The sequence below is a fragment of the Scatophagus argus genome, chromosome 6 (assembly GCF_020382885.2).
Source record: "Scatophagus argus isolate fScaArg1 chromosome 6, fScaArg1.pri, whole genome shotgun sequence".
Taxonomy (NCBI): domain Eukaryota; kingdom Metazoa; phylum Chordata; class Actinopteri; family Scatophagidae; genus Scatophagus; species Scatophagus argus.
In genome coordinates, this window is record NC_058498.1 from 11280996 (window position 1) to 11305826 (window position 24831).

Here is a 24831-nt window from a genome sequence, read left to right on the forward strand (position 1 = left end):
TAACATATAAACGGTTTGGCTTGTGACACCCAGACTGGCCTACATTTTAATAGGACTAAAAGTAATAGTGGACATATGGGATTATCACTGGCCTAACTAGCTCCTGTACTCCACTTTGGTGAGACAACAAACACAAACATGCTGTTGATCGTACTGGTGCACTGAAGGAGGGGGGGGAGGCTAAGGGTCAATGGCAACACAATTCAAAATGAGAGCATGGAGAGACACACGCACACACTGAAGTACAGTACAGAATGAGTGTGTCTTTGTGGCCCGGCTGCCTAATGAGTGTGGACAAGCTCTGGATGGGGCTCCTCCTGATCCTCGCCGCCTCTCAGCGGGAAGAGGAAAGGACTGCAATCTCACCATCTGCACACAGACCACCCAGCCAACACCGGGCCGAGAAACCCAAGCCGACCGCCTCAACATTAACTGACTCTTCATGCCGATACTGATTAAGGCACTTTACTGGTCTTAATTAGGTCAGTAAACGCCGTAATTAGGTGAGTGACCTCAGTAATTTCGCTTCTGCCAGTTAATGAACAGAGGCAGAAAGTTTGTATTTATGCCACCACAGACTGCCACTATTTAACAACTAGAGCTCAGATTTAACCAGGTAAGTGCTGCTGGCAGATGTTCAAGAATCTGAGAACAGTCAACATTGATGCATTGATGCCATGGATAGAGCAGAGCAGACAGGCCAATCAGAACGGAGTTTCAATCGTTTAAATTTTTGGTGTGAACATTTAATTTTAAAACACAATAAAAAGGGCCACATGAACTGAAGACAATACTTGGCGGATGGAGAGCAATTAATGTTTGATTAAAAACTGTAAGCTGCTTTCAAAAAAGCATGCATGAATGTAGTAGAAAGGAAAAGAAAATAGTTTAACTATGGAGGGCCTGGCTTGATCAAACTTTCTGTTTTAATATTTTGTTTAGATATTATTTTGTCAAAGGTTTGACTGCATTTTAAATGGAATATGATTTCACGTTGCAGTGAACCGTACAGTATTTGACTGTAGGGCTTATAGTAAAGACACAGAGGACCACCATACAGACTGGACACCAACACACACTGTGTTTAATTAAATACTTAATAATTCAATTACAAACCTTCAGAAATATTGGCTGTTTACTAGCTTAATTGGCTGTAAAACATCAAGATCAAACCTTGGCTAGTGGTGCTGCCAATTTCCAACTGAACAACATCCCAACTGGCCTATCAGCAGTGCTCTTCCAGAAAAAAATAAACAAAACAGTACCTTCAATTACAAGCCAAACAGTGATGGTCATCCATGCCCCTAATAGAACAAAGCTTGCTTTATCATACTTTACAAAAGCCAACCACAAATGATTGTGTTTGATAAACATGCTAAGTTTGTCAACCAGTGACACTGATGTCTTTGATAACACAATAGGATAATAACGAAAATATGAAGACATTTTCATTCAACTTTATCACCTAAGCTAGTACATTTACAGACCAGTGTTCTTCAAATCGAGAATATGAAAGGAACAATGAAAGCAAGAGAAGCAGTTCCCCGTCTTGTTAACCCCAAAGTGAATGTGGCAGACCTTCAACAGGCTCCTGAAGCTGACATTACAGCTGTGCGAGTGGAAAACAACTGCACGCACAAATAGCTCTTGGTGAAGAAAAACACAGAACAAAATCTATTTCTGGGCCACATTTTGCCTCCTTGCTCAAACAAAAAGCCATGAGCAACAAAACTGAGGTGACAGCCACACCAGATCTCAACAAATAGGAGTCGACATCGGCAGAAATTAGTCACAAACATCAGCTAAAATTAACACAGCAAAGTTGGGCATTTTCTCAATAATCCCATTCAATTTCACTTAAAAAAACACAACAACACAGGTTTATCTGACAATACATGTAGAGAACTTCTATAACTACATAGATTGAAATTATATTGCCAGCTGTCAGAGTGTTCTAGGCTTTACTGTAAATCAAATCAACAAAGCTCCTCCGTCTGTACTTGCCTCACAGACTCCTGACTGACGCTGACTCAGCTCATACTGAATAACTGCTGGGCAGGGCTCTTCCAGGCTAAGCCTACAAAAGACTTGACATTTACTGAGTTGAACAAGGTGAAAAGTAATCATTTCCTTTAACACCTTTCTGCTTTAATGCCATTACGACAGCCAGGTAAATGTTTACGTATGAAAGGTAGAACGTGATCATTTTACAGTGTGCAGGCTCAGCTATCTGGAGCCGAGGTGTTGCAACACCCTGTACTTTGGAGTGTCATTAAAGAACTAAAGGGTCAAACAACAAGCGCTGCAGACTTTTTGCCTCAGTGCAAAAAGAAGCGGCAGTCCCCTCTCGGCTGATTCAGCTGAGCAGCAGACTGACCTACTGCACCTGTCTGCCAGCAGGTAGAGCCTGTGCCTGCCTAGTGAGCTCCTGAATCAGCAGAGAGATGTAGGCCTTTCCTGCTAAACCCCCCCCTAGACGAGCGGTAAAGAGAAACACAGGCGACACTTGTCAACCTGGTAAGGTAAGTGGCATCAGGGAGTTAATTAGAGGATGCAGTCAATGGAGGCACTTTAAGCTGCTTCCTTGTATGACTGCTCAGTGGTGGTGCCAAGAGGATGCGTCCTCTTTCAGTTCTGACAGACAGACGCTGAACATGTTCTTCAGCTTTTTGCCTCCCTTTTTCCTTTCTTTTGTACTTAGAGCATTCCTGTGTAATTGTTATATGTCAATATCAGTTGACAACACTGGCCCACAGGTCCCGCTGCACATAGCAAAATCTGAGGCCTTCCTGTTCTCATGACCAGCATATAAAGAGCTTCAGACAGACGCTGGACAAAATGCACCTATCGAACAGAAACAGACTTTATGATAACAAAGCACACAAAGTACATTTTGGGAAATGCTCATTCTATGAAAACTAAAATGACTGCTTTCACTTACATAATTAGTAATGTTTTTGTACCAGGACATGGCAACCTGTCTTCACTTTGAAACGAAAGTATCATTCTTAAAAAAAAATAAATGATTTTAAAATCAAAGTTTGAGCCACTGTGAACTATTGGTATGCTCAAGCCTCTGCTCAAGAAAGGGGCTTGAGCATAATCAGCCTATGAGGAGAGAGAGAAACATCTAATGAATTGCCTTTCATAGCAGCACAAAAGCCAGAGGACCTTGAGGAATGTCCCCCCTCTTTGAGGGACAAAGGAGGCAGGCCGGAGTTGTGGCCTCACTTGGAGGCAGCGGTGTGAAAGAATGTGCAGAGGCAACTGTTGATTTGCATCTGTTGCTCGCATCCTCTCTCTCCTCCATCTCTCTTTTCACACGGGGAAAAACCCAAACTGAAACCCTATTGAAGCCACATTGATTTCAGTAAATACCCGAATGACTAACCGACATCATCCCAGCGTGTGGCACTGGAGGTAGAGTCTAAAAACATCTCTTTCAGTGTACTACAAAGCCAGTGGGACAGTCCCGGACACTTACTCATTTGTCGGTCTCCATAGCTGATGGCCTCAGCAAGAGGGCTCCATCCCTGAGCGTTCTTCACCTTCACTGGTGCATTGTGGGCCAGCAGCAGGTGGGCACACTCTGTGAGAGGGACAGCAGGATGGTCAGGTCTTATAACAACATTATGTAATTGATCATTTTAACTAATAGGATCAAACAAGACCTACAAGTACATTAGGGGTGTAAAGATTCTCTAAATTCACCATTTGGCTTCAATTTATGAGCTATGGTTTGGTTCATATGGTTTTATAAACAAGAAAAGCAAAGAAGTCTACAATGGTAGCTTAACTTTATTAATTACTGTCATATAAATTGACTAAGTAAACGAGAGTAACTAAATAAAAACACAGCAGCCTTAAATGCACCACGTAAAGCACAGTCAGCCGACAGAAGCAGGCAGCTTGGAAATGAAATCCAGTTTTAGGAGAAACTGGATTCTGTTTTTTTAAGGACTGACAAGAAAACTGACAATAAACTGCATTAAGCTGACGTCTGTATCAGTTTTTGGTCTGGTTTTTAGAACAGTTACACCACTAAACAACAAGTACGCAAACAAAAGACAAAAAAAACAAAGAGCCTGAACACACACATGAAAGGGAAGAGGAACAGCTTTAGGTGTTCTCGTCGCTCCTGTCACGTACATATTTTTGGAACGAGCACAGGTTTGCTCAGGGATGGAAGGTTGCAAACAGACTGATTCGAGGTTGTGCAAGTGAGTGAAAGGTGGTTCTGGAACAAACGGTGAAGCGACATTTGAAGTGCCTCTGAGCACCGATTAAAATCCTGGCTGCTGCCTAAAAAGGTGACTAAATGATAAATGCTGTCCCTTTACTTTTGACCACAGCCAGATAAGACTCTAAGATGTATCTAAACATTATAACAAGATGACTTGTATCTAGCAGGAAATTACTGTTAACCAGAGAGACAAAAATATACACAGAGAAACAGATGGGTAGAAGATGTAATGTCGCATTTAGCGACACACAAAAGCTCAAAAAACTAATTTTAACTCTGACACTCTGCCCAGCCTGAGCTTTGTGTAACTTTTATTGGCTTTACTTTCTGTTCAAATGCTGCCACGTGTTCACGTTTGATATGATCACACCGTTAAAACAAACGACCGCTTCGCAATTCATTTTGATGCGAATGTTTACTGACCCCTAGAAGCATGTGTGACGCAAACTGACGGGTGTTTCCTTTAGCATCAAATCAATGATATGACAATAATCCTGGTTTTACACAGGGACAGATTGTGTGTAGGATTGAGAAGACAGTTGACCCATTAACCAACAGGCCATATGGGACCTACAGTTACACAATAATCAGTATCCTACTTTAGAGTCTATACTGCTGTAAGATGAGGAAGGCTTCTCTGGAGGAAAATGCTTAACTTTGCAAAAAGACATCCCCTGGTACAGTGCAGAGCAGCCCTCCGAGCTACGCTTGTATTCCAACAATGGGAAAACAGCCAAAGAGCCTCATCCCTTTTTGAGGCTGACTGTCATCGACCCCTGCACCACCATAACATTCAAAAACCCCCAACAACAATCCCATCATCCATGGGAATGTTTCATTGTTGTACGCCTGTTCGGTAGACACTGCCCAACCTCAGCAAAAGTTCAGCACAAAATCCCTTCGCTCTCTGGGCAGCGTTTCAACAAACCACAGCTAGCCAAAAAATGATGCCCGTTGTTCCGGCTCAGCTGTCAGTTTTGTTGTGACATCATTTATTACAATGTTGGCGTCTGTGCAGCCCCGTCTCTGCAGGAGCAGTCACAGCCCTGGGAGCAGCAAACCACTCCGATGCAAAACAGTGGCTAACTGCTAACAGTCCACTGCTGAGTGGATATGTAGGGCTTTCACTTGACGGAGCAGGATCTTGGCTTTTATTACAACTTGTAGCCTGACGAGCCTTTTCAGTCATAGCGTAGGCTGACAAAAGCTGCACAGAAGCTCTCGATATGGCCTCTTTCATTGCAAACATTTGAGTCAACCTTGTTAGTCATGTGAACAAATTCAAACTGGTTAGTGCTCTCATGTTCAGACTTGTTCTTCCAGTAAACATTAGTATGAAAGTGGCAAACTCACAGAGCAAACCTGGTGACCTTAGCCAGAAGTAACAACTTCTGCCTTTTGAAAGGAGAGCAACACAAAGCAACATTGTCACATAGTCTAAAACACCACATCTCCCCTCTGATCCACATATTCACACTGTTTTATTTATGAGAAAGAGGCCAGGATCTCATACATTCTTTATGACAGAGATGAATACATTGCGAAACTCTTCCTAATTAAACTACATTACATTATCCACACACAACAAAGAGGAGTGTGTCTATCCCAACAGGACAGTGGCAGGAAGAAATAAAAAGGCGATTTGTATTAGTGCCTGAGGCATTTAGGCTACATACTTTACAAAAACAATTGTAAGCGACATCGTTGTTTTGAATGTACAGCTTGCTCCAAGGTGCAAGTATGAAAGAGAAAATCAAAATTAACAAGGACGGGCCAATGGGAAGTCACTGTGCTGACACTGGGCCAGCAGCTGAGGTTCAAAGACTTATCTCACGACTAGTATGAATTCGTTTTCTAATCAAATTTGGATCATCCGCTCAACACGATCTGCATGTTAAGTGCTGACTATCGTCCACAACAGTGACCGCTTCAGAAGCACTGACGAGTGTCTGCCATGCTGCATGCTTAACTTCAATAAAGAAGCTGTGCTGGCACCAGACTGGATGGATGTAACTGCAGAGTGCCTCACATAAAGCCTGACATCAGCGAACAGAAAAAAGCCAACCTCTCTGTGTTTACGCATTAGTCCGATCAGCGCCTGGGCTGAGCAGCTGATGGCAGAGGCTGATGGCGACCAAGTACTCAAGCGCTTGCTTTCTGACGTAAGCCTTGCATCCCTGTGGGCCTTTGCCCTATATATCACTCTGCTGAATCCAATGATTGTGTAATAATAATAATAATGACAACATGTAGCGGATATACATTACATAACCATGGAGAGAACAGCCAGGCCATGTGTCCGGGGCTGCGAACCTGCTAGCTTCTGGCCTGACCTCAGCCTTCTCAGGTGCAACTGACTGTTTGGTTTGAAGGACTGACCGATATTGACAAAAACATGAGAATGATTTGAGTCACCATTGTGCACGGCTTTCTATTCTGTCATCTTTTAAGCTTTAAGCATATGTTAGAAACCTGTCTTGGATTTTCACTGTGCAAATTTTGCACCACAATTTATTAAATCGGACACAGCTGGAGCAGTCGGTGCACAATCACGGGAGTGACACATAAATTGTGCACTAGTAAACTTTCCAGTTTTGAGAAGTAGAGCTAGAGTTTCAATTAACAGTGGTGAATTGTCAAAAAATAAATAAATAAATAAATAAATAACCACTGGCATGTGATATTATCTTGAGCTGAATTAATAAGATGAACTGATTATTTACTGCGAGCTGTTTTGTCTACTGTTTCAGCTCTACATCTCACAGTTACAGTAAAATGTAATACGGCTCTTTGGAGTTGCTCTTTTTTTTTTCACTGTAGGAAGCTGGGAAAGAATAATGAAACAGCTGGAGGTCATTAATTTTAATCAAACTGAAAAGAGCTGCCTGGATACATTAACATCCAGCCTATAACTCATTAGCCTCGGTGCGCCGTCCGATTCGATCTGAGATGCAGTCGCGAAACTATCGATAAAAGGAAGTCTCCCTGTGGGCGTCTGGGTCGACTGCATGTGCAGCAGCTCTACGGAGGTCCTGCTCGAGTCACAACTCTTGACAGAGGGACGAGGGAGGCGGAGCAGGATAGAGAAAATAAAAAAAAGTGCTAATCGAATGCTTCGCTACACGAATTGGCTACAGATGAGGGACTTGTTAAGAGGCTCTGTGGGCTTTTAAAACCACCCATTCTGAACCAGGCTGAGTACATCTATAATTTTTTTTTTTTTTCTTTTTGCTCACTTCCTCGCCATCGATCACACACTCAGCAAACAGAATCAAACAGGAGCTGAAGAAGCACATTGTTGCAGTCTCTGGGGCTCTTTCACATCACCAAGTTTGCTTTACAGACTGATAAAACCGATGTTGTGCTTCCTTTCACCAAACACAGTTAATGTCACCGTACATGATGAGACTCTGATGATCTCCTCTCTCGATTTCCATGGCTTCTCTTTTATTTATAGCGACGGCCTGATAAAATTTGCCTATGTGCCGTTTCAGAGGAGGACTAACCCTCTTGAACTTGTATCCCTTAAAGCCATTTGAAATGTGCTGTGATTTTATCTTTGCGACTGCAGGCACGGATATAACAGCCACTGGACAAAAAAACCCCACACATTTTCTGTCCTTTGAAGGGACACGGCAGGAAACGGCCGTCGGGAGCAAACTGTCCTTATCTTGCGTCTCAGACCACAGTGTCATCCTAAAACTGGGTGTGGTATTCAGTATTTAGTAAGCTTCAAGTTTCAGTTGAGGGCACATTACAAACGTCAGTGAGACAGTGAAGTGACGCCTTTCATTCACGGAGTGTTTTAATATTTTCTTGTTTGGTTTATCCACTTTGCTCAACTTGGCAAGTCCTCTATCTCAGGTACTGAGATGATTAGTCAGTTCACTGATCAAATGACAACACTACTTTGATAATCTATTAAAACTGCATTTTTAAATCAAGATTTTATATCATTTTAAGCCGTATGTATTTGACTTGTGAAGTGTTGGCCAAATCAAACTCCTGAAGACAAGTCAAGTCAGCTAGGGCTATGAGAAATTAAGACTGGTATTTTTGAAAATGCCTTATTATTGGACACTTGAATGGATTGAGAAAATAACTGACAGATAAATAATCAGTGATAAACATAGTTTATAGTTGCAGCAGCTACATACGTTTGCCTCAGAAGTTTTAGGCAACCCTGAGAGACATAAATCTCCATGTAATAGCAACAGAGACAGTATGATATATTTCCCCATTAAGGACAAAATAAGTATGGACAAAGAATTATGCCTTTATATGCTGTGCCCAGTTGGTGTGATTGTAAGAGAGCTGGTGTCTCATTTCTTTCCGGACAAATGGTAATTAAGCCATGCGCCTACAGATATTGGCATATACATAAAACAATGCTTTTTTTTCTCAGTATGTCGTTTGTTACCGATGGCAGAACGATAAATCTGTAATGCATTATACTCTGTTTTTGGCTGTTAGCGACAAATACAGTCTCTCTTCTTCTACTACAAGATGTTCCTCACCTATAGAAAAACAAATCTCATATTTAACTACAGACATGCATTACTATCATTACTAGTGTGGTTAATAATAAACACATACACAAACACTCAGCCTTACACAAAGAGAGCCTTCTCCTCTCCATACTAACAGACCAGCCACACCCAGACTATGATCTCATACTGTAGCCTTCAGTCTGTCTGGCCAGAGCATCCCTGGAGGACATGCTAGCAGCTCAGGCAAGAGATAGGCAACCTCATTAGCACGATCAATTCCATAGCGTCCCATCCACCACTACTCTTTGGCTCTCCGCTATCTGAATTACTAACAGGCAGTGGCAAGGCCTTCAGTGCGGCGACAGGAATTGAAGTTTGCGAATGTGAAATCAATTGAAACCCAGGTTCCAATGAGAGACACTAAACAAATGGGAACTTGCAATATGAGCAAGCGTGTGCATCAGCTGCAGAAAAGGAGAATTAATTTTTCAGTGGCATGTTCTGAATTCTCCTTGTGAAATTAAATGGAAGCGTCGATTCAAAGAGCGACATTTCATTAATATTTTATGCACATGCTTTCAGTCCGGTCACTGCAATTGAAATAAAATCATGTAAAGGTTTTGTAGAAAAGCACTGACACGTTGCGACATATTCATCATATATGTTATTTCCACTAAATTTCAACTAAAAATCTATGAAAATAAATAAGTAACCTCTTAAGCACAAAAGATATCAACAGAGAATTAATAAGGGCACACCAAGCCAATACTGGGAAGGAAGCTGAAACTGGCATCTCGCATCTCTCTTAGCTAATTGTGCCCTTTGCCAGCTTAAAACTATTGGTCTTTGAGCCAGCGGTGGACCATCTATCAGACTGAGAGACACTGAGAGGATCCTATCCAATCCCTACTGGTTAAACATGTCCCAACAGTTTTTAAATGTGTTAAACAAAAGGGAAAACATGTCCACAAGAAAGGAAGACAACAGTTTTCTTGCTCAATTCATGATTTTTTTTTTCCTTCCACCAGGCTAAAATCCATAAACACAACCTCTTTATTCATACATGAGCATCCTGCTGTCCGGGAGACTTGTGTGGTGATCTGTGACAAACGTCTGGTGGTGCTTAGCCAGACAAATGTGTGCGCACAAAGACAGCAGAATAAACTGAAACACAAACGAACGATATTCACATCCGCAAAGGGATTCATTTAGAGAACCACAGAGACCTACAGAGAGACAAAAATAAACCATGCGGATGTGCATCTCTAAATACTACTCACCTTTGTGCCCCATCATGACAGCGAGATGCAGCGGCGTGTTGCCTATTGGAAGAGAGAGGAAAAAAATAATTTGTGTGCAGCTTTTGATAATCACAGTAAGAGACGAGAGCCTGTGAAAAGCCTCTGAGACAGTCACACACAGGGGGAATTGAATGTTTAAATTCCAAATGATATGGTGAGTATATGCCTATTGTGTGTTCTCCTACCATGACAAGCAATATTATATAGTCTATTAACCTACTGAACCTGTGAAATAAGCTGCAGCTAACCAACAGAGACATGGCTTGTTAACAAACACTGAATGGTAAAATTACATTTGAGTCAGGTGTGGAAAAGCACAGGTTTCCTTCCCAGCATTTGAAATGTGCCTCATAAGCACTGGAAAATCCCTCTAAAGGAAGCCAAACAGTCCAGTCAGCTCCTTTAGGCTGCTCTTTCAGGGGAAGAGCAGTGGGAAAACATCCAGAGTAAAGAGGGCCCGACTTGAGGAAGCCCTTAGGTTGGTGAAAATACAAGCTGGGAATCAGCTCACGGTCCCACTAACATGTTGCAATACAGTGCATAGACAGGGCAATGGAAGAACTGAAGGTAAATCCATAGCACAAAAAGATTTTGTAGATCTGTCCGTAAGGGCAGTATCTTTGGGTAAGACACTTAACCCTACCAACTCAGTCTCTGTAAATGATGCTGAAAAGTTGGTTCACCTGAATCACAAATATTTCCCCACCTAGCAGAGGCGGTATCTCGCCATGTAGATAATTGCGATTTTTCTGCTGATGATTGAAGATGTCCACAAGACTTTTTACTGACAAACTATTATATTAGTTAAAGTGTCACAAATTACATTTTATAAACTCACGTTCCAAAATCAGCACCCTGGTTAAACAGACTGTACATGTGGCTAATGCTAGAACAACTGAAAGAACACAATGAGCAATTAAGCTTTATCTCATCCATCTGACTGTTAAAATGTATAAAGACTAACTGACTTTAACTGAGTATTTTATGACAGTGTGCCCTCAGCGGGTATCCAGTGGAAACTAGTGTGTTAGTAAACACACCAATGGCTGCCACTGAGCCATGCCAGTCCTCAGCACTACGGAAAAATACAGGGTCAAGTTCCAAAACAACACCAGAGGCAAACGACCTGCCTGACACCTTGTTGCATTACGCCACCATAGAGTTCTGAAGACAAACTACATTCCTGTGCTGACACAAAGCACAAGTACACGCCAGCTGGAACAAACCAATCCAGTCCTTTTGCCAGTTCAGGTAGTGTGTCCACAGAAAATGAGGTGTTATCTGAGCAGATTTTGTCCTGAGAAAGAGTTGCTATCAGTACTCCTAAGCCTTGTCAAGAACCTCTAAATACACTGACTTAACCAAATATGGCTTATCTGGGGTGGTTATTGTGACTACTTATGATTAATTGATAATTTCAACATACAGTTTATTTGTTCTGTAAAGTCGAATGCAGTGGATTTGAAGAAACTGCAGTGCAGTGAAATCAAACTATTCCTCATATTAGGGATTATTTATCCGGGCCTTGATAGGGAGAAGCCTCGCCTACTTTCAGTGCTGCTAGAGACTGATGGCCTATTAGATAAGTAAAACGCACCTCGAAATCGTTAGATCATTATGATTTTTGGATCCCGCCTTCAGGAGGTAAAAGACAAGCGGCTGGTAGACTCACCATGGACGTCTTTCTGGGCGATATTCTGCGTCCGTATGAGCGAGGACAGGCGCCGAACATCTCCTTTAAACACACATTCATGCACCGGAAAGTCCTGCCCGGTTCGAATAATGGGGTTTTTGTTATTGTCATCGATGACATCCGATGTTGACAGTGTGTTGGTGTTTGCATTGATCTGCGACTGCTGGTTCTGCTGCTGCTGCGTGGATGAAGACTTGATTAACTTGTGATTGCTGAAGATTTTACTCGCTCTGCTCTTGTTGTTGGTCTTGGGGACCGTGAAAGTCCCGGTTGCAGCCTCCTCGTCCGGTTCCAATAAATCCTCGTCCTTGCTCAGCCTGTGATCCTTGCTCAGGGAGCGGATCTTCTCTCCGGTCATTTTCTACTCAGTTAACGCTAACAGAGCAGAGGGTGTCGTCTCTGACGATGACCCTCCGGACGAACTGATGCGATTCGCCAGCTGGAAGTCTTCAAGCGAACACTGTGAACCACACAACATGAAAACACTTACTCCTCCACCGGACAGGCAAAAACTGGCGATTGTTTGTTCGAAAACGAACAAGTATACGCTTTAGTTCAGCGGTGTACTATGAATACAAACAGTTCGCCACCCTCCTGTCGTCTAAAACTGTCGTTTGTTGCTACACAACATAAGCGGCTCCAGTCGACTAGGGGAAGATTCGGCTGATGTCTTCCGCCCGGTAGCATCGCGAGAGTTCGGGGGAGGTTATTAACGGTCACTAGTGAACTGTCAGTGTACTTCTTCAATACACGTGTATCCAATGCAACACGCTGTAGTGGGAAGTACCAACCACCTCAATCATTTACTACATTAAAATGCAGCCTATAGAATTAAAATACACTTGGTCCTTTCTCAGGAAGTCTGAAAGCAAAGGGTAACACACACATCTGACCTTTTATTAAAGTAAAGGGTCGGATGTGTGTGTCACAAAGCTACTGGAGTTTGGTAACCCCGAGGTGAGGAGAAACTCTGGATTTTCAGTTCCGTAAAGAGAGGTATTTTTGGGTTACTGTGACTGAATGACTAACTCTGTGGATTTACATGGGAGGTTAACTGGCAGGTTTTCTTCACCACTCTAAGATTATCTGTCTCTTCTATCCTACACAGCCAGAGACGCTGCCTGTATCAGACTGTGAGCTTACAACCATGGCTCTATGTCTCTGAGCTATACTTTAAAAAAAAAAATATTCAACCATGTTTTTCATCTTCACTTGCTGCCCCCTGGATACTTTGTCCCAACCATCAAAGAAAAAGAAAACTATCAACAGATTTATTCACAAGGAAAATAATCCTTTATTGTAGTCTTATACAAGTCCGTCTGCTCCAAATTAGCTCCACAAACCTGCAAACTCATGAGTAATAACAAGCTAATAACTGAATAGTATGAGAGTTATGAGTCTTTTCCTCCTGTTTTTCTATTTTAAGTACATAGTATTTACATACTTTTACTTTTATTTGTGACCGAGTATTTTTACATTGTGGTGTTAGAACTTAAAGCAAATGATCTGAACACCACTGCGCACTGCAGGATGGGCTCAGCGACGCCTGAAAGGTTCAAACCAGTTCCGTTTGAAATAACTGGAGTTTCCACCACGTTCAGACAGGCCCAAGCAGCAAACAGCCCTCTGGCTATAACAGTGAGCAGTACAGGTCACGTCCTCCCCCTGTAGATCAAGAATGGAATCGCAGCAAACATCTCCCGTGTTCCCCGATAAACAAAAAATGAACGTCTGGTGCCACAACTACAAAAGCAGTGATGGTGGTTTTTGTTGAGATGAGAAATATCCCGAATACTGGATAACGCGTGATTGTAACGTTCGGCTTAATTAACTGTGGAGTAAACTTTTTGGAAAACGAGACAAACGAGTGAAAGCGTGACCTCCTTGACTCAAACTACAGGAAGCGTTGCATCAGCTCACCATATAGTGCATACAGTCCACACAACGCAAACAACGTACAGCACACGTTGGATTGACGCCCATGCAGATCCACCAATCAGCACCTTCCGCTGCGTGTCGACGAGTGCTGATTGGCTATCGCGCAGGAGTGGAGCTCACGGACATGATAAATGGCTTTTCCTCCCACCACACAATGGTAACGCATACTCATCCTGTGCTCAGTGTAATTCACGTTTGGGGGAGCGCACTGTCATGGAGAAAAATCACAAACAAGACCAGCAGAGCGACGTGTTCGCCGGCTTTATGACACCTTACAAATCATTCGCCACAGAGGCGATTCACGTCGGCCAGGAGCCGGAGCAATGGAAGTCAATGGCTGTAGTGCCGCCTATCTCTCTTTCCACCACTTTCAAGCAGACCGGACCAGGACAGCACGCCGTAAGTAGCCAGATCCTCCTTGGTTATTTGAGGCGGGGGTGAATAGGGGGGGCTAATGGGCAAGATCCCGTGGTGCACATGTGCGTATGGAGGGCCATATTCAGTGCCACGCACGAGCACTTACGTTGGGCTTTAAATTAATGCAGTTATTGTTTTTTTGCTTTTTTTTTTGTTTTGAGATTTAGAAACATCAACATGTCTTTAAAATAGCCTTTATGTTTAAGCCGAATAGAGTATATTTTTTAAGACGTAGTTCAGTGCTGTGTGAGTCAGACTGGAGCGCTGTGAATGGACAAAACTCAAAGAGGAGAATAATGAACTTGTCATCTGCGTGCAGTTAAAATCCCGTTTTCACTTGGTTACATTAGTGTTACATGAACGTTTCTTTCTTCGTCGCGACGTTCAAGCCCACACATTTTATATTTGCTCTTCTACGCCCTCGTTAGACCCGTGTCCACTGCAGTTACCAAAAAATACGACATGAAAGAACTTCCTTGTTTTAAGATCGTCCCTTTCCAGTGAACTGAATACTCAACTAGAAACTGAACTGCAACCAAATCCAGCATACCCCAAAATAGTGCTTGATAACGGTCTATACACGGTCAATGGAGGTGTCTATTGTCCTGTCGTATAACAAAGTGCTAAACTACATAGAGACTTTATAGTGAAGGTGATCTGTATTGACTGGAAGTACAAAGGGCTCTGTTCAGCCTTATTATCTCTATATAACACACTGGATTGTATTTTCTGCAGGTAATACAGTAATACAATAGGTAATACATCTATCCTGTGTGAATGAGTGTCTCTGTACGTGTAAAAAGCCTGTACTACTAGTTGAAAGTAATAGCTGAATGTTCCCCTGCCATGTCAGTCAAAAGTGAATGTGTCTTAACCATAGACAGCGTGACGTCTCCCCCCGCCCCCCTTTAGTTGAGTAAATGACCCTGATGCCAGGCCTGGGGATCCTAAAACTAGCCGGTGTGGTGTAATTGTTCAGCCTTATTATCTCTCACTCTCACGGTTCCTCTAAGTTCAATACTACAAGGTTGACTTTTACAGCTGTTATTTGTCTCCCTGTCAGTTATTATATTGTATATTGTGGGTTAGTCTTGAATCGGATTATTGATTACAACTCTGGAAGTGCAATTATTTAAACACTCTCTCACAGATAACATAAAATTAATGATTGAAAGCAAGGGGTCATTTTAGTTCCCTCATGTTTTTGCTCCAAGGCACCATCCACTTCAGAGGGGGGTTGGTGGGGATTTTTACCCTTCAAAAGCACAGCTGCTGTTCTTCCAGATGTGAAATATCTAAAACAGAATAAACTAGAAGATTAATGTAAAGCTTACCCACCAGCTGCTGTACTGCCACAGGTGGCCTTATTCACAGAGAGACTATTCACATCATTTAGTCAAACATATTGTTTAACGTTGTGTGTTGGACTCGATGAACCTGCTTCAACAAGGTGACTCTCCTTCTATATGTTTTGATTACATCAAAAAAAAAAAAAAATGTGTGCATGTACATTCTTGCAGAAAACACGATGAGCTCCTACAGCGTTTGTCTTTATTCAGTAGCGAAGCAGTAAATTACAAGGTAAGGTCTTTCACATTGTAGGCTGAGTTTTTCGACAGGCATTGTTGTAATCTCTTACCTCACAAATGAATATTAAATGGTGGTTCTCACAGTTTTCAGCCTTGTGCACAAACCTGCTTATTAGAACACCGAACAAAAGACAAATGCTGGCTTTGCCTTGTTTGTGAGAGTGGTGAGCAAACACCAGTACGGATGGTGTGTGCAGGCGAGTTGGGCTGCCACCTGGCCGGGTTTTTATAAGGTGCCTTAAACAATTTTCACTGTTGTATAGACAGCTTCCTCTTACTGTCTATATATATATATTTATAATACATTTTTTTGTTTGGTGACTTAAACATCTTTTATAACCATATTTTTATGTAGGGGTTTGAGTACAGCCGCAGTGGAAACCCAACAAGAAACTGCCTTGAGAAGGCTGTGGCTGCTTTGGATGGGGCAAAGTATTGTAAGTAACACTATAACGGCAGGTGCTCACTTAATTGCTGCAAACATATTCCACAGAGACAGGTGGCTGATTATTTTGGGTATTTCTACTGCAGGTATTGCTCTGGCTTCTGGGCTGGCTGCCACAGTGACTATCACTCACATGCTGAAGGCTGGCGATGGCATCGTCTGCATGGATGACGTGTATGGAGGTGAGACACGCTTTTGTAACTCGCTTGTAACTTTTGTAACTGCAGCATGTCTCACCTGTTGATATGAAAGTGGAAACACAATTGTGAGTACTCTCACTTTCTGAATTGTAAGGCACAAACCGCTACTTCCAAAGAATTGCTGCTGAAGTGGGTCTGGAAGTGTCTTTTGCTGACTGTACAAAACCAGACAAGCTGAAGGCTGCTCTGAAGCCCAACACTAAAGTAAGTCAACGGATGATTTTGTGCAAATCTTTCTGTCATTTGTCCACATCTGTTGTGCTTGTGCTGTGGTCTCCCAACAGATCACTTGAATTACATTAAAAAAAACAAAAGAAAAAGTTCACATTTCTTAACTGCTTCGATTCTGATTTTGTGAGACTCTTATACAATTGGGTGTGTCCTCTCTACAAATCTCAAGCAGTCATTGTGAATCAGCACTACCTTTGATGGCTGTCACTTGTATTGATGTTATATAGAGTGGTAAATGAGCTGTCGCCACATCTTGACTCCCCCTTTCTGCTACAACAAAGTGACACCTTCTCTCGCTCTCTGTGCAGCTGGTGTGGATCGAGACACCAACCAACCCCATGATGAAGGTTGTCGACATCAGGGCCTGCTCTGACTTGGTCCACGACCACAACAAAGACATAGTGGTGGTTGTGGACAACACCTTCATGTCAGCCTATTTCCAGGTGAGAGCAACAGCAGTGCACTTCATGTTCTTTTGATCTGAATAATTTCCTGCTATTAAACTCCAGTTCATGGAAACCGGTCATTGATCAGCTGCTGTGTTTGTCTTGTACATTTGCTCCTTAGCGCCCCTTGGCTTTGGGAGCTGATATCTGCATGTATTCAGCCACCAAATACATGAACGGTATGTTATGTACATTTTACTAACATAATATTTCATTGGAATTTGATGCAAATGAGCCATTGTCAGAGGTGAAAAACACGGGCTTACATGCCAAAATAAATAATGTGAAGGATCTAGTCTGCGCATGACTATCAGAGAATTTAGGATGTGATCTTCCTTCATGTTTCCATTAAATGTTTACAGAAATAAAAATATTCAATTCAGTTCATTTATCCCCAGGGGGCAATTTGAAGGCACTGTATATACAGACAGCCAGGCAAAGTTAAAACAGTTTTTTAAAAAAATATAATTCTTACAATGAAATTACCATCCTCTTGATTATATTCTCAAAACATTATGAACCTTATTTCCTCACACGAGACACAATGAAAGATTTCCTGCTCTAACAGGAATTATTTGTAAATTGGACTTCATAAAATATCAACCCGACAGGTCACAGTGATGTGGTGATGGGTCTCGTCTCAGTGAACCGGGAAGATCTGTACGAGCGACTGAAATTTCTGCAAAACGGTGAGTCACAAGAACGGCAAATTAAAACTGCTCGTTAGCTACGTAACACATTCAGCGAGCGGCTACCTCAACCGGCTTCATCAAGCATACGAAACAAGTCAATCGACACAACATCACCAACCGTCTTGATAGTTACCAGTTGTTTTAAGGACACAGATCTCAAGAAGTGAACAGCTGTAGTCTTATTTATTCACCCAATGTCTGGCTCTGCCACGCTCAGTGTTTGGTTGGACTGGTTATTTCAACCTGACCTACATTTCACTCCTTAAACAACCAAAACATGATCCTGAGGCCGAAGTTCAGAACCAGTTTAGGAAGAAGTATTTGCTTATGCTTTTGTGGCTTGCCTGTTTTTGGGTTTTGAGAGGTTTTGTAACCTCTGTTTTGTTTTTTTCTTCTTCATGTAATCCTGCCTTGGTTAAGCTCTGGGTAGTGTTCCCTCTCCCTTTGACTGCTTCTTGTGCAACCGAGGACTGAAGACGCTACACCTGCGGATGGAGTGCCACTTTAAGAATGCCATGGCGGTTGCCAGGTTCCTGGAGGCCGATCCACGGGTCGAGCGCGTCATTTTCCCAGGTGATCTCATTAAGCATTATAGCTATGTATGTTATTATTATGATTATCATTATTACACCACTCATCACACCAGCTTATTGTTGAGACATGCTTGTTATCACTTCGCTGCTTTTTGGCCCCAAGATCACCTGTAGCTGCTGTCTAATTTCACAATACTTCAAACAATGTTAAAGAACACGAAGTTCAAGTTCATGTTATGCAAGAAGGTCTTTTCACTATGAACAAGTCTCAACAGTAATATCTTGCTGTTCCACCTGCTTCATTTCTGCACAAATATTTGCAGTTTTCTTATTAAGAGTTTCATTTGTTTGAATAGCTCGACATCTGAGCAAAAATAATTTGGTCTCTGTAACTTTAAGTATAATGGATTCATCAGTCTTTCAAAAATTCACCCTAAGCGAAAGGTTTGCTGTATCTCTGTCTCCAGTTTGTATGACATCATGTAGCTAATGTTCATTGCCGATTCTTGGATGGTAGTTGGGTTTTGTAAAATTATTTACAGCATCATGGCCTTGTCTTCTGTGTCCCGCAATGACAAGTTTATGGCAGAGTAGTCGAAAAATGTTTCCCTATGTGGTATTCCTTGAGTACTGTAATACTCTCTTGGCTTACTATCAAACACGGTGCCTTTGAATCGTCACTTGTGAGGAAATATTTACATGTCTGCTTTTGTTTAAAAATGTAACATTTAGAGTTAACATTTGTCTTCATTTGAAGCAAAAAACTTGTGTGTCTGTCTTCACAACAGTGAGTGAGAGTCAACTGTAGACCTTTAGTTCGATATAAATGTAGACAGCGCCCTCTTTTGGAAGCAACTTAGATAGCAATACAGACTCACTGAAGTCATTTGCCTTAATGTTCTTTGTTGTATATGTGTCCTTTCTACACTTTAATAGATGCACTTATAGTAAGTCCATACATGTATATTTGAAATTGGGTGGTTTAAAGAGCACATATCCACCTATCCATGCTTTAGTAAAGTGGCAACATCCTGGAATCACCACCTGATTGCTCATGTTTTCCCCCTCTCCACATAGGCCTGCCCTCCCACCCTCAGTACGAAGTGATGAAGAGACAGTGCACCGGATGTCCGGGGATGATCACCTTCTACATTAAAGGGAAACTCGAGCACGCCTCCACCTTCCTCAGTAACCTCAAAGTAATTCAACAGTGTTTATATTTGGTCTGGATTGTTAATTTTTGTGTTTCATCAGAAATCAGATTCCCAGACTGACAGGACAAGTGAAGAAAAGAGAAAAAACAATAAATACCACAACTTCACTTTCAATTCCTTCTGCTGTTTTTCACCTGCAGTACATATTATTTATGTCCTACACTATGTTTCTCATCTTTTCATTTTTTTGTGGTCTTATTTCAGATGTTTGCGATAGCTGAGAGTCTCGGTGGTTATGAAAGTTTAGCAGAACATCCGTAAGTATCTCTGCAGAACTTCACTCTAAAGACAGAGTTATACAGAAATCATTTATATTTTGATATTCAGCCATTATAAAAACTAAAAACCAAGTTTCATGTAAAATGTGCCAGTAGTTTCCCTAGAATCGAGCTGACTAACGACAATCAAACTGACAAACCAGACTGAAACCATGATTATAACTTACAACAAGCAAGTACAACTTTCAGTAACTGTAGTCTAAAATGTAATGTACCAAACAGCACCACAAGGGTGCAGCAGAGATCAAGAATAAAAATATCCTTGTCAGACTGAGATTTTATTTGAGACCTATCACTTCCATTCTGAAGTCTATGTCTCTGCTCTCATCTCTATTGAAACTGCAGGATGTTTTCTGTATATGGCTCATATATAAGTGTCATTGTCTTACATCACAATTTAGGGCAATTATGACTCATGCATCAGTGCCGGAAAATGAGAGGAGTGCCCTGGGGATCAGTGATACACTGATCCGACTGTCTGTGGGACTGGAGAATGAGGCAGACATCATTGAAGATCTGAAGCAAGCACTTGATGCTGCTGTAAGTGACAATTTAAAAATGCAAATACAAAACATTACCTGGATACAAAACACTGCCACCTAGCTTTGTGTTCATGAACTGCATTGTGATACGACAATCTTCCTTATACCACGTTTAAAAGCTGTCCAACAGAAAATCTCACAAAAACTTATTTCTCTATTTAATGAGCAACAGTGTCTTTACTCCGCCACAGCTCACTTTGCACTCTGAGCTTCATAGTCCGAATGCTGTGAAGGAGATCCAGATGCCACACTTGTGACTCGCAAATGATTAATCAGACGATAAATGCGGTCATGCTGGTGTGCACTTAACGGGAATAAGGTTATATCTAATCTCAGAGCTGTGTGGGATGTCACATGAGCCACAAACTGCACTTGTAGATAACATTACAATAAAAAAACGGGTGCATTTAAGGAATCTTTAGAAAAATATTGTGGATGATCTAACTTATAACAAAAACTGAGCAAGCTGCCACTTGTTTTCTCTGAAGACGCAGTTCCAAACACGCAACAAACTCCACATTTGACCTGCCTGGTGCAGAATTAGGCAAGTCTGTCAAAATGAAGACAAATCCTGTCTGGATGAGAAGTGGCAATTATCTTGGGAACATTTAGAAGAAGTTCAAGCCAGGAAGAATTGCAGACCAGGACTGAGTTAGGCATGCAGTGGTTGCACGCTGTGCACTTTGCAGAGGGCTGTGGTGTATCCACCCATCCCATAAACCCCCTCTCTCCGCTGTGCACAACCAGATCCATCATGCATTGTGAGCTTTCTGCATCTATGCTCCAGTCTGGGCTAAGCCCCAATCAGTGCAGTCCACTGGGAATATTCCTCCATTTGCACATGCTTAGCAAATCCATGACAGTTTATATTGCTTATATGTGCATTCTCTATGTGTAACCCTATTAGAATATGAAAAAAATGGTTGTGTATGGTGGCTGAGGTTCTATCGAGCACACAGTATGTTGACTGAATCATTAGTTTTCTTTCCGATGTGAAATGGAAATGTGTGTTTTTTATATCATGCATAGACACATTTAGAGGGAAAAAACAGAAACCAATGAAATGGCTTGAATGCAACACTTAAATCATCTTGGATGATTTACCACTAATTCCCACCTACCGACTGCATTGCCACCAGTAGGGATATTTTCTTAAAACCCTTTTTACCACTTTATGCAGCTGTATCCTTTATGGCAGCCTGCACCTCCTCCCCTCAGGGTCGAGATAATGTCTCTGAATCTCTCTGTTGCCCATGTGTAGCAAACTGAAATTAAATGGAGACAAATATCCCTAATGACTGTCTGTGGGCTGGAGAAGAGGCACCTCTGATGGCTGAAGCGTTTAATTGGAAAGGACAGCAGGTCATATTGGGGCAGGCGGTTAAATTTCTGGCCAAGTGTCCTCATCCTAGGGTTAGTTTTGAATCATAAACTTGACTGTTGGTTGATCACTGGGACTTCAGTGGGTTGGTGCATTTTACCATTTGAAGCTGTAAGCTTCTGGGTCTGTGGCAACTGTTCTCAGCTGCAGTGGGTCCTCTTTCAATCTGCTTTTGGCTTTTATCATGTTGCAAGTTATGTGTAGCTTCACGTCTGCCTGCTGCTTCCTGGATGTGGACTGAATGAGCACTGATTTCGCTTGTCAATTTTTCTTTTCTTTTTAATAGCATCCAAAGATGAAGTGAAATGTCTTCGGGGCGTCCTCGAGACTGAGGCTGAGGCTGAGTCAGTCGAGGTCAGGATGAAGACCGGAGGTTCCCGAAGTCTTAAATCATCCCTGACCAACATGTGGTGCCTCAGTTCGGCGCACAGATGGAAGAGATTCACCTATCAGGGAACAACTTAAAGAATTTTCAGTTTTGCTTGATAACAATCTTGCTATCTGTGAATAAGTAACAAAATAGTTACATAAGAATCTTTTTGCTGATTATTTTACTGGGACATCAGCTGTGATCCTATTTATCTTGTGCAGGTTTTGCTTTGTTTTTATGTTTCTGTGTGTTCATGTTTGAAAGGCTTTAATGGGGCTTAGTCCTACGCAGTCAAGACAGGTGCAGACAGCATGGGTTTCTGCAGGAAAAACACTAAACAATATTTTTGCCTGTATTGCTTGTAATATTGTTGCTGTAAAACATGTCTGTTTCAGGCTGCATCGAAGTTTTGACATGCAGAATAGCCTCCAAATGGAAAGTTTTATATCCCTGGCACTTAGTACATCTGCAGCTGTAGCCTGTATTAATAATTTCCAAATTCTAACTGCCATAATTTGGTCTGTAAAAGAGTTTTAATGAAATCTATATTAGTCTGATTAACCCGACTATTACAGACAAAGCTAATGCCACCACATACTATTCAAAAGTCAGAAATATTTTCTTTATACTGTAATCATTTTCTCAAACATTTCAAAGGTTCTTCATATCCATGAAAAAAAAATCGATATCTCCAATCAAAAATGACGAATTGAAATGCGAGCACATCAATACAAATCATTTTAAACAGAACTTGATATTATGCTTTAGCAAGCCTAAGCCTTGTGAAGAAAGTCTGAAACTAACTGGGATATTTGCCAATAAATGGAGGAGTGTTTGCTATCATCACACACTATGTGGAGCAGAAAGTTCAAGCATTGTCGATACTGAAGATGTTTTATTTTTCTTGTGACAGTCGAAAGCCGTCACAGGAGTATCGCTCAGAATGAAAATCAGTATGTGTTCTTAAGGGTTTGGGTCGATGATAGCAAAGCAAAGAAAAGAAAAAAAAAAAGTTATCCAAGGTCAGGGCTCACATGTTTTGTTTAGTTTTTTTCTGTGCAAAGGAAAAGGTTTTACTCTGGCACTTCCTCTTTCTGCTTTCCCCCTCTGTAGTCAAACACATCATATATAACATATCTGCTTAAGCATAGCCCTCGCTTGGGAAAAACCACTCAGTATCAATGTCATTTATATACCCGACAAATCCATTAAAATCAGTTTAAGTCACTGCGTCTCTCGTTCCTCTGAACCTGCCTGCTGTACAAACATTGTGCTTGTGAGTTCAGCATCAGTAACTGTAGCCAGCCCATACACCACATCCAGTTTAGCCGGGATATAGGTGAGCTGCACACTGGGTTTTAGCTGGTAGATCAAATGAGCTAGTTGGCATCCTAACAACCCGAAACCATCAATAACATTTCCACAAGGAGACTTTTCACGTTCTCTAGAGGACCAGTTATCATCTTTGTTAGTTCACTGGAACCAATTTCGTTTTTCCCTATGACCACATAATGGATTTTACACGTCTGAGAAACCGAAATCAGCCACAGCAGCCATGCATGCTGCTTCAAAGGACTTGGCATGTTCAGCTACACTATATAGATTCTGGGGAAATTGTGGTTTAAATTGAAATAGGAATGGGGGGCAGTGCTAATTGCAATTCAGAGCACCCCTGCATTACAAGTAGTGCTGCTCCTGAGATGTTTGAAATTCAGCGCTCACAGTCTTGACTCATGGTGGGATGTGAGTGAGAAGTTAGACTTTGGGAAACGTCATCATTCAGTGGAGGTTTTCAGTATTTCCCAGCTCCCTTCAGTCAGCCAGCTCCTTTTTTTGGAGAACTCATCTCCATCAGATGAGTCTCCAAGATGGATTTAAAGTCTCTTACAACACAAATAAGCGCGAGCACGAGAAGGTACGATATGGCAATGTTGGCTTTTGGTGTTTATTTTATAGATATGACTCTAATGTTACATTCAGTGCTAAATAATGCGTGCTATCACTAGTTTAAACAACAAAAGATTTCAGTATAAACATAAAGTGGCTGTTGTGACTCCTAATGCGTGGTTTCAACCTGTTGCATCACATTTAAGGAAAAAAAACCCCACCCACTTGAATTCACTGGAGAACATCTGCTCTCCATCACATCTGGAGTCATAGATGACATTCATGCATGCGATTGAGTAGATAAGAGATTTAGAGCTCAAAGGGCAACTTATTGGTCAGTGACTGTACAAAAAAAAACATCTTTCTGGACTTTCTGGTTCCCAGAAATCCTGTGAAATGACATCAACTGTAAACATTACAGTCATGCAGTGTGTGTCACAAAAAATAGCGAATTGATGACAGAGGCGAAAAGATGATTTGAAGTCAACTTTCATTTTTGTCAGATTGTCATCACTGCACTCTTGTCAGCCTGTGCACACTGGCACAATGCAGGATAACAACATGGCAGGCCGTGCACTTTCCCACAAAGTGTCTTTTCTCAAGGTTACCTACACTGGAAAACTAACTGTGGGCAGCATGATGCAGAGAAGCTGCAGTTAAGAGTAATTTAGTGGTGAAATACAGCTTGTTTCAACAGCTTCTGAAGGAGAACTGACTCAGTTCTGCACACAGTGTGACCAATACTTCGCACAATGTAGTTTTCAAGACTGAATCTGATAGAGGAAGAGTAAATGTATTTGTTCAACCATAACTTGATCTTGTGATGGCAGTAATCTTTGATCAAAGTTTGATTTTTGTTTTCTCCAATCAGTCATTCATTAGAGGATGTTTTGTTTCTTTTGTTTTTTGTTTTTTTTTGTTTGTCTTTTTATTTTAAGGTA

At 41.6% G+C, this 24831-nt stretch overlaps 2 protein-coding genes across 3 annotated transcripts in view; one reads left to right on the top strand and one right to left on the bottom strand.

Annotated features, from left to right (window-relative positions):
* LOC124060452 (ankyrin repeat domain-containing protein 13C) overlaps positions 1–24831 on the bottom strand; it is a 71108-nt gene that overhangs the window by 12908 nt on the left and 33369 nt on the right. The window contains exons 2-4 of one of the 2 annotated variants that reach the window (XM_046391448.1): positions 11707–12187; positions 10014–10055; positions 3485–3589 (exon numbers count right to left, since the gene is read on the bottom strand). In XM_046391448.1, the coding sequence (XP_046247404.1) occupies positions 3485–3589; positions 10014–10055; positions 11707–12085 (526 nt within the window). In that variant the 5' untranslated portion in view covers positions 12086–12187. The remainder of the gene's footprint in view (positions 1–3484; positions 3590–10013; positions 10056–11706; positions 12188–24831) is intronic. The other variant, XM_046391449.1, reaches the window with a different exon arrangement.
* On the top strand, positions 13783–23230 carry cth (cystathionase (cystathionine gamma-lyase)). The gene is made up of 12 exons (XM_046391454.1): positions 13783–14064; positions 16027–16108; positions 16203–16298; positions 16411–16520; positions 16856–16990; positions 17115–17172; positions 17605–17682; positions 18106–18258; positions 19296–19417; positions 19637–19689; positions 20112–20250; positions 21920–23230. The coding sequence occupies exons 1-12, from the start codon at positions 13879–13881 to the stop codon at positions 21935–21937; spliced, it is 1230 nt and encodes a 409-aa protein (XP_046247410.1). The 5' UTR covers positions 13783–13878; the 3' UTR covers positions 21938–23230.

Excerpts from the sequence above, each read along its gene's own strand:
- cth (XM_046391454.1), top strand. The coding sequence starts at position 13,879 with ATGGAGAAAAATCACAAACAAGACCAGCAGAGCGACGTGTTCGCCGGC. Across the intron at positions 16,521-16,855 it reads CTCTGAAGCCCAACACTAAA|CTGGTGTGGATCGAGACACC; the intron begins GTAAGTCAACGG and ends CTCTCTGTGCAG. Across the intron at positions 17,173-17,604 it reads AGCCACCAAATACATGAACG|GTCACAGTGATGTGGTGATG; the intron begins GTATGTTATGTA and ends TCAACCCGACAG.